Source organism: Poecilia latipinna, unplaced genomic scaffold, assembly GCF_001443285.1.
Source record: "Poecilia latipinna isolate Pla-1442-1.1 unplaced genomic scaffold, P_latipinna-1.0 Scaffold447, whole genome shotgun sequence".
In the NCBI taxonomy this organism is placed as follows: Eukaryota; Metazoa; Chordata; class Actinopteri; order Cyprinodontiformes; family Poeciliidae; genus Poecilia; species Poecilia latipinna.
In genome coordinates, this window is record NW_015113063.1 from 473,204 (window position 1) to 483,523 (window position 10,320).

At 39.3% G+C, this 10,320-nt stretch overlaps 1 protein-coding gene across 1 annotated transcript in view; it reads left to right on the plus strand.

Moving 5' to 3' along the window:
* The window catches only part of sv2 (synaptic vesicle glycoprotein 2), a 14,631-nt gene extending 5,898 nt beyond the window's left edge, over positions 1–8,733 (plus strand). The window contains exons 3-13 of the mRNA XM_015038612.1: positions 377–538; positions 2,015–2,177; positions 2,954–3,075; positions 3,251–3,414; positions 3,499–3,579; positions 3,645–3,743; positions 3,919–4,007; positions 4,725–4,855; positions 5,702–5,797; positions 6,393–6,552; positions 6,652–8,733. Of these exons, the coding sequence (XP_014894098.1) occupies positions 377–538; positions 2,015–2,177; positions 2,954–3,075; positions 3,251–3,414; positions 3,499–3,579; positions 3,645–3,743; positions 3,919–4,007; positions 4,725–4,855; positions 5,702–5,797; positions 6,393–6,552; positions 6,652–6,835 (1,451 nt within the window). The 3' untranslated portion in view covers positions 6,836–8,733. The remainder of the gene's footprint in view (positions 1–376; positions 539–2,014; positions 2,178–2,953; positions 3,076–3,250; positions 3,415–3,498; positions 3,580–3,644; positions 3,744–3,918; positions 4,008–4,724; positions 4,856–5,701; positions 5,798–6,392; positions 6,553–6,651) is intronic.
* Positions 8,734–10,320: the final 1,587 nt, after the last annotated feature.

Sequence of the window (10,320 nt, forward strand, 5' to 3'; positions counted from 1 at the left end):
GTGTGTGTGTGTGTATATATATATATATATATATATATATATATATATATATATATATATATATATATATATATATATAGAGAGAGAGAGAGAGAAGAACCATATATATATCTGTGTTCATAATAAGAAAACATTTTGTGAAATGTCATATAGAGTCAAAATAAACACTGCATTAATGTAACTCTAGGATGCGAGAGGTGTTTGTTAAATTTGAGTAAGTGCTTGCGCTCGGATCTGATCCCTTATTTGTGTAACACAGACATGTTTGCTGACTGTGTGCATCTTGAACCGTAAAGACTTTATGGCTGCTGGATGAGGCTTTATTGGTTAACGTCTCTCTGTGCTTGTTCCCTGTTTGCTCTGGTTTTGCTCTCAGGTTTTGGTTTGTTCCACTGGCTCCTGCTGGCCGTGTGCGGCTGGGCCAACGCCAGCGACGCCGTGGAGATCCTCTGCGTGTCTTTCCTGCTGCCGACTGCGCGCTGCGATCTGCTGCTGAGCTCCTCGGACATGGGCCTGCTCACTGCCAGCATTTTCCTCGGTGAAGCATCGAATAAATCCAACAATCGTCTGATTGTTTAACAGTCCGAACGGTTGCCTCGGGCACTGCTTTGTTTTGATGAGCTCCATATGAAGAGCTCACTGAACAAACAGACGGAAGATCGTTTCTGAACTCAGCAGGGGATTTTTCACTGTTAACTCATTTATTGTTTGAATTGTGCAACAGATGTTTCAAAACTCTGTTCTTGTTTGAACGTCGTTCTTCATTAACTTCTAGCTGCTGCCCGCAGTGGGAATGTTTGGACATTTATTTAAGTTTTGTACCACATTCCCATTTTCCTGAGGAAACAAAACTACATTTTCCACTTTTATTGAAAAATCTGTAAAAAAAAAAAAGTACCCAAAAAATCCCCTCTTCCAACACAACAAATGAATCTTTAATAAACATAAACACAGATCAACAGTTATATCATATTCACTGTTAAATTTAATAAAGTTCAGCCCTTTTCTAAGTGTTAAAATACAATAGAGGAGAAAAGGACAATAATTAACTTTCTGCTGCACAGGATGATCTGAAAATTTATCATAGATGGATTAGGGCATTTAATTATGGAGCAGAAAGCGTGTTCCTCGTACAAGATTCAAAGAATATTTTAAGTCGGTAAAAAGTCCTCATAGCTAAAATGTCTGAGAAAAACCACCAGCTTGATTTCAAAACCTTCAAAAGTAGCTCACAGAAAGCAGAAAGTCTCAAATCTAAATTTAAGAGATCTTTGGTATTCTTCAGGCAGGAGTGACAGTTTGAGCATGGATCAACAGATTTTATGTAATTATATTATTTCTGGAGTTACTTCTATGGTTTTTAGCAACATTGCTTCTGAGAGTTACAGTAACATGACTTAGTGTAACTCATATTTTATTTATTAGTTATTTGTTTCATTTCAGGGAAATATACCATACCCACTGGTGGTCACTGCTGACTTATGAGTCAGTTGCGCTAACCTTAAAGCACTAATCACAAACACTAAAGCACTATACCAACGCTGTATTTAGCGGAAGCTAATGCTAACATGTTTACTTCAACTCAAATTTTATCTGCTGTCTTCACCCACTTCAGTCAATAACCAAAATCTAAACGGAGATGTCGAACCTTATTCATCTGAAAATTTGTTGAACAGCCGAGTAAATTAGCGCTTTAGAATTTATACGGAAAAAATAATTTAGCGGAAGCTAAGTGTGCTAAATGTTTTCCAAGTTAGCAAAAATGCTAAATGAAAAATTAGCTCTGCTATCAACACAATAGCATGGAAGTTTGCCACCGTATCTTATTAGATTTGTCTGAAAACAATCATGAAAAAAGAAGAGGGGTGACCAGTTTTTACTAGTTTCTTTTAAATGTTCAAGTAAATAAAATTTGCTAAAAAAAAAAAAAGGAAATGAAGTTCGAAATTGGCAGCAACACATGGTTCAGTAGTTAATTTTTAACTGTACCCCTGTAATGTTTTTATGTTCGTAGGAATGATGGTTGGCGGCTACATGTGGGGATACCTGGCTGACCAGAGGGGGCGCCGTAAGGTGCTGGTGGTGTCGCTGACCGTAAACGGGCTGTTCGGAGGGCTGGCCAGTGCGGCTCCGTGGTTCTGGCTCTTCCTGCTGCTGCGGTTCATCAGTGGCATTGGGTGAGCGCAGGATTCTCTTGAGACGTGAACGAAGTCTGGTCTGTTCGTCACAGTTCAAACGCCTAAAACGTTTTAAGCAGATCCATTTTTTAAGACAATAATTAAAAAGGTTTAAGAAGCTTCATTCTTGCTTCCTTTGGCCTTCATTTAAGCACCTTGCTGATATAAAAAAAAATAGCTCCCTTTGAGTCTTCTCTCAGTAACAACTGCCACACTGAAGAATGGTGACCTGTGACATGTTCACTGATTGGAAAACTGTTGGATTTGTGCTATGTCTTGTTGCATCTCTTGGACTTTATGAAGAAATCTGAAGTCAGACTTGGCTGCAGGGAACAGAAAGGGGTCTAGACAGGCGTCATACCAATATTTGGAAATAACACAATGGCACTCCAGAACAGCAGGGGGCGCTACTTCTTACGCTGGCCTTGGTCTCACGGTTGTCATTTTTAATTATTTTTAAATCCTTACTGATTCAGATCAGACTGGCATCAAATAAGATGGATCCACTAAACATTTGTTTATTAACCTAATATAATGTAGATGTCAAAAGACAAAAACATGAAATAATGGCTAACATGAAATAGTGCCCCCTGCTGTTCTGGAGTGCAATTCCGCCATTTTCAAATTGTTTTCCCCAGCCAGATATACTTGGACATTTTCTCCGAAAAGTAAAACCGCAGAAAATGTTTAAAGCTCCATATGTACCCATGAGTCCATCGTTAGACTAATTTTTTTATTTATTTATTTTTTGTATTGTCTTATGCTCTGTTCTGTAGGGTGGGTGGATCCATCCCTGTCATCTTTTCCTACTTCTCAGAGTTCATGCCCCGGCTGAGGAGAGGGGCCATGATCAGCGCTCTGGCCACCTTCTGGATGGCAGGAAACATCCTGGCTGCAGGTGGGAACAACAAACTGGACCGGGGAGAAAAAAAACAATATAAAAAAAAATTGATTCAACAGGGAAAAAAAACTATAAAAGTACTAAAGATGGCTGCTTTCTATCTGAAAGGGCTAAAAATTACTTTAATGGACATATAGTGGAATGAGAGTGAGTTTTTTTTTTTTTTTTTGGGGTCTGGCCTGGTTGGTGATTCCCAGAACCTGGGCCCGTTTCTCTCTGGGAACATTAGACTTCCAGAGCTGGAGGCTGTTTGTGGTGCTGTGCTCGGTTCCCAGCACCTCCTCCGCCATCCTCTTCAAGCTGCTCATGCCCGAGAGCCCAAAGTTCCTCATGGAGGTAACCGGGAGGGCAGACAAACGTTCGCCGACGCTTTTCCTTCAGAAGAGACCTTTGACTCTCATTCCTGGGTTTGTTTTCCAGGCGGGTCGGGCAGAAGAGGCGATCCGGGTCTTCAGGCTGATGTTTGAGATGAACATGAAGGGAACAGAAAAGGCCTTTCCGGTACGCAGCACTAACTTTGTATCTTAGCTTATTTCTGCAAGCTAACTTTCTCTCTCTTTTTGAAGGAATTTGCTTTGCGTACAAACTCCAAACCAGGAGGGGAAATCAGAGAGATCGGATCTGGTGATACAAAAAGAAAACATCTCATGAGTGTTTTAAAACAGGTAATGTTTAATTACAGGGAATCAGAATAAAAGGGGCTAGAAAAAAGATAAATTTGTTTAAAAAATTTCATTTACCATCTTTACAACGAAGTCCTAATTTGTGACACATGGATTATTTATAACATTTTGTTCACTTTGTCTGTTACTAATTTTACTATATTCATCGAACTCGCAGGCCTTGCTTCCCATTAAACAGATGTTCAGTGGCTCTGTCAAAGCCCGCAGCATCGTCCTGCTCATCATCTTCTACTGCATCTCGTTTGGGTGAGTTCAGGTCTTCTCTCTGCCAGTGTGTCTGCGCATCCTGAAGAGGTCTCAGATTCATGTATGTAAAATTAAGGCCTTAAAATGTATTAAATTTGTTTAAAAATGTAAGTTGGCCTTAAATACATTGATTACAAGTCTTAAATTTTGTAGTGGGAAAATTAAATCTTATATATTCTGTGTAGAGACTTTTCTGTCAGTCAAAAGTTCGAGTCGCTCGTTTTGTGACTCAAGACGGTTGAGGCTACTGCTAATTAGCTGCTAATATGCTGTTGCTAATCAGCTTTTTTGTGTCTTTTATGGGTGAGTGTAAATTTAATATGGGATTTCCTTTTGTACATTTCTGTCACAATACAGGTCTTAAATTTAAGACCTGTACAATGGTCTTAAAAAGTCTTAAATTTGAGTTTGAGGGTTTGAGAAGCCCCGCTCTGTCCTGAGCTTCCTTCATGGGGTTTTTATGCATCTCCAGTGTGAATAAAACACACATGGGAACAACATTCTCTGCTGATTCACTGAATCTGCAGCTGGGCACTGCATTACTACAAACCAAACCAAACCAAGAGATAAAGCATGGAAGTTGTTTTTTTGTTTTTTTATCTTCTGCAGCCAGATAACGGCTAATGTTAAGCTAAAAGATGCTCCGTTAATTATTAACAATGGCTGACTCCAGGCTGTTTTACCTACCTCACTTCCACCATGTCTTGATTTGTGTAGGTACTATGGGCTGTGGATGTGGTTCCCAGAGCTTTTCGCTCGAGTTGAGAGCAGCGGCGGCTCTCCCTGCGCCAACGTCTCTGTGCCGTCTGCGCTCAACAACCAAAGCTGTTACCCGGTCAAGACAGCAGGTGGGCTGTTAAAGCAGGAATTTGACTTTACCTGGAGGCTCAAATCTGCTTATTTTGCTTTACAGCAAAGTAGCAGATCACGCTGGTTTTTGCAGAATAAAAAATGGCGACCTGAAGGTAAAAGTCTAAATGCTTTGTGTTCAGCATGTGTGGGGTCTTCAGAGAGATGTTCGGTCAGACCAAATCATTTCTTTTTTTTTTCTTTTTTTTGATCTGCTAGATGAAATGGAGACAGAGGGGAATATTTCCCAAAACTACTCTGGTTATCTAAGAAGTCTTGTTCGCTGATGTGTGAAAAAAGGACAGATTTAGAAATTTTAGAAACGTTGCTCCTTAATTAGGCAGAAAAATCTAATTTTAGTCCATTGAGCTGTTTGTCTCCAATGTTTATTCTGGACAACTAATAACTCCATTTAGGTTTCTTTCAGGCTTTGAATTACTGAGAATGAGCTGGGGTTGTTTTTTTTTTTTGTCTTTTGTTTGTTCTTAATTTCAGCTACTCCAGATTTCCAACCAACCATGCAACAATTATAAAAAAAAAAAAAAAAAAAAAAAAAAAAAAAAAGGGTCTGTCTGGAGCGTTTGTTAGGAATGACCAAACTCAACAGGCAGAGCATAAACAGGCCGTTAGACGTATTTGTGTTGATCTCTGTAAGTCAGGAAAGTTTAACTTTAGATCTGTAAAGTCGCCTAAGGCAGTTGGAGAGAGCTGAGAAAAAGAATTTATCATAAACGTGGTTTTAAAAAGCGGATATAATAGTTGCTGTTTTGCAGATAAAATCCCAAGAAGTCGGGCTCTCCTCTTTCCTTTCTGATCTTCTCACCCACGCTTCCTCTTCCTCACAGTCTACATGGAGGGCTTCATCATCGCTGCATCGAACCTGCCAGGCAACATCTTCACCATCCTCATCATGGACAGCACCGGCGGAAAGACTCTGCTGTGTGAGTTTGGTTTTTATCAGACTCTTTGCCTCTTTATAAGGAAATCCTGTCGGCCCACTTTAACAGTTTTCTCTTAAACTGTTTGCTTTGCTGTTTGCTTCAGTCACCTCGCTCTGTAGCATCTGACATCCTAGCAACGGGATGTCTGGACATCCTTAAAAAGTATTAATTTCGTGTGTCTAAAATTAAGTCCTTTAAGTACGTTACTCAAAGGTTTTAAATGTTGTTGTGGCAGGGTTATTTAATTTTGTATATATTATGATCATGTGATTTAGGTTACTGCTAACTAGCTGCTAACATATCCTTGATAGCTTGCTGGCTTTTTTGCAGCTGTCATAGCTAAGTGTAAATTTCTCGCCGGTTGCCTTGACAACTCGTACAAAGTCAAATGCATTCTGGGCAAGATAGTTCGGCACAGAAAACGGTCGTTGCTGCTACAGTTACTAGCATTAATCTAAGAGCAACAACCTTTTCTTCCTCCATAGCTTTCCTTTCTTTAGCACATTTCCGTCGTGATACAGGCCATAGTGGTCTTAAAAAGTCTTAATTTTGAGTTGGCGAAGCCTAACCTCTCCCTGTTTGGTCCGCCGCTCAGCCTGCAGCCTGATCGTGTCCAGCCTGAGCGTCTTCCTCATCTACGTGGTCCAGACCAAAGCCCAGAGTCTGGGTCTGTCCTGCATCTTCAGCGGGGTCTCTGTGATCGCCTGGAATGCTCTGGATGTGGTGGGAACCGAGCTCTACCCGACCCAGCTAAGGTAACCCGGCTCAGAAACGTCAAACTGCACCGAATGCAGCGGATGTTTTTCATGTGGTTTCAGCCAACGCTTCTCCTCTTCCTCCTCCTCCCTCCCCAGATCCTCGGCCCTGGGTTTTTTCACCGGAGTGGGCCGAGTGGCGGCCATCATGGGGAACGTGGTCTTCGGGAAGCTGGTGGACTCCAGCTGCACTGTTCCCATCCTGCTGGTGTCGGCCCTGCTGCTGACGGGAGGTCTGGTGGCTCTTCTGCTCCCACAGACCAGGCAGACGGAGCTCACCTGATTGCTGACTTTGGTTTTTTAGAAACTCAAACAAAGCTCTTAAAGTTCTCCAGACCCAAACGAATCTGGTGTTTCTGTTGCCTTCAGACAATTCTCTGTGCCTTTTAAATTCGGGCTCATTTGCCAAAAAACAATAGAAACTACATGATATGTGGTGGGCTCCTGAGAGTTCTGCTGTTGACATCAGATCTTGGGTTTTGGGGAAGCAAATCTGATTGCCTTATTTTTTATTTTTTTACAATTTTAGCATAAGAAAATATAAAAACGCTACTGAAAAATATATTTTCCTGATGTGACCGGCCATTAATTGTGTACACTAAAAGCAGAGGCGACCTCAGTGTGTGTCTTCTATGAGCGATTAGCGCAGTTAGCACAGCAAGCTAAACAACATTCCTACAGAAATTATTACCCAATGTTGGTGCTAGGACCCCAAAATCAGATAAGAGTTTCCTCAGAACTCAAACTAGGTCATAAAAATGATAATTGTACAAGAATAATCACGCTTCAATTGCTGAAACAGTTTAAAACGCTACAAATTGAGAAACACAATATATGACGAGGCTAATGTTATTAATATCAAGGTGAAGCTCAGCAGATTTCCTTTCGCATGTGGAGCTTTACAGCTTTCCTACTGATGTAGATATGAAAACGTTTATTCTAAATTGCTTTGAGTTCGTTTCAAATGCAAAGGACACAGAGATGGGGGGGACAAAGAGTGAAAAGGGAAAGAGATAAGAATAGAGGAGAAAGAGAGAGAAGGATGGAGAGAATACAAGAAAACCCTAGAAATCTGCTTCTATACCTGCAGAGAGAGAGAGAAAAAACGAGAACCAAGAAACCTCAGGAACAAACAACATATTCATTTTATACAACACTGAAAATCACCTTGTACTAATTAAAAACTCAACAGGATGGTAATGTTGGTATTCTCTGCTCAGCCTTCCTGTTATCTCCTAAAAGTTTCGCTCTTTTCCCTCTCTCAGCCTAGAGGAGCCAAAGAAACCAATTTGTTTTTAAACAGCTTCCTACTTTATTTGAATTTATTGTACTGATGCTGAAAACAGCTTTTATTCTTCTTCACATGGGACTTCCACACCAGAGAGAGCTGCTGTTACTGTTAGCTGATCAGAAATAAAAATCAGATTTTTGAGTTCCCAACTGGCTGGTCTCCAGTTGGTGACACGATGAAGCTGAAATTTGTGCATAATTTTATATACAAACACCAGATGTTGAAAATGATTCAGGGATTATGTATGTTTGTTTTTGTCACTCAAACATTGTAAAGAATATGTAGTTTACATAGTTTGTAGTTTACGTGTTGTTTTTGTGTTTTTAGGAGAATATTCCACATTGATGTTTTACTACAGCGTTCTTTAAATATAACATGGAGCTTGTAGGTTGCATGTTACATAAGCTGGTTGTTATTAAATGTCAGTTTTGCTAATTTGCAAGATGCCTCTTATTAATGTTCACTGAAGTAACCAAAACAATCCTGTTGCTCTTAGAAGATTTTTAAAGTGCTTTTTTATAAATCTGTGTACATATATTTATATCTATGCAGTTAAATTCACTAAGTGTCTTTTGTTGAACAAAATGGTGCCATCGAATGAACAGAAATACACTAAATATAAATGGATGATCATTGAGTTAACGTCAAGCAGTTTGATTTGATAGTATATCAGAGCCATTATTCATCTTCAAAATCTTCAAAAAAGATTTATATATAATTTGATTAGAGATGATTGAAATACTGATTTACATTTTTGTTTGACTTATTAAACTAGATGTGCTGGAAGATGTCAGTCAGTTGCCACTGTGACGCAGCGTTTCTGTCAGCTTTCAATGTTCTCCAATGACAATCACTTGCTACATTCCAAAAATAAAGGTACATTGAAAGTTTGGGTCTGATACTTTTTTTTCTTTTTTTTTTTTGTAAAACATAAACGGTAGCGCCTCTCATCAACAATAGTAAACTTGTTTATTTTTCCCACTATTGATTCTTTAAAGCTACATCACTTAATCGTTTTAGGCGCCATGACGGACGTCAGAAGTGAGGGACAGGACAGGAATATTGAACAGAGTGACTGAATTGGTTTTCCAAAGTTCTTTTTGCCAGTTTATTCATGGCTTCTACTTGTTCGAGCTATAATTTATCTGTGAACGTAACACACCTGTTTGGGACTAATATGGTAGTATTTACAAAAGTTGGAAACATCGAGCTTAAAAACCAACTCATACCTCCTCCCTCCTTATGTGTCGATCAAATTACCGACATTGCCTGTGACACCTGAATTCACACATGATTTATATCACTATGTCAGCAGCATTAAAAACGACCAGATGCTAACCAGCCTATTTTCATACATGCTAGGCTACATCACGGTGCGGCCATATATGATGTCTATGGTTGCGGCATTGTCTCCCTGGTTACCCATAGTGACGTCACGTGTAAAAGGTCATTCCCAGTTTCGAGGTAAATGGAACGCATTGTGCTTTTATATCTGGATCCTTAAGTGTATTGGCAGTTAAACTCCTATGTGTTATTCTGTATTTCCCCCATCATTTAGTCGTCCACATTTTGCTGTCCCGAGTCTCCTGTGGTTTTTGTGATTTGCTGAGCCAATAATCTAATTGTTAGCTAAGCGGTCTGACGTCCTCTTCCTATGGCTCGCGCTGCTGCTGAATTGTGCTTTCTTTGTTCTTCTTTTACACAAAAACTTGTAAACACGTTTCCAGAGTACAGTATTATACACGGTACAAGAGAGAAGACACGCAAGCTTTAATCTTTTATTTGTACAATAAATAAACTTGCAATACCTCAAGATTACAATTCACAACCACACACAGGGCATGATAAACCATAGTTCATCTATGTAAAAGCCATTGGAGATGAAAGGAATGACCAGGTGTGAATTTGCTGTTTTCTGTGAAACCCGCCTCCTTTTCGTTGGGGGTAAGGAATAGTTCATCATCTCTGTGTCTGTGCTGCTATAAATAGGAAGTTTTAGGATTAATGGAAACCAAAACAAAATGTTTGCGAATATTTACTCTCTCCACGACTGGTTACATTTGACATAATATATTGCCTCTGCTCCTGACTTTGTTTCCAAGGGCAAAAATAAATCCATACACCAAATTATGGGGGAAAATAAATAAATAAATAAAAACTAAAATTGTTACTCGGCCTCTTAAGTTTCACAAAAATAAGCTGCATGAGCACTGACTTGAATGTGATTTAGATAAAAAATTTCTTTAAAAAAATGGTCCTTGCAAATGACTTTGAAATGCCAATTTCAGAATGTTTTCCTTAAACCTTAAACCCAAACGGAGTTTTGAACAAAATGCTACCTTGACATGAATATTGATTGACTGTAGTATTTTTAATTAACAAATTTGACATATCTTTAAAATATTTCTTGTTGCTATTTTTGCTGAAAGATAAGGTTTGTACTGCTCAGCTGAAACTTATTAGCCTGCTAACTTGTC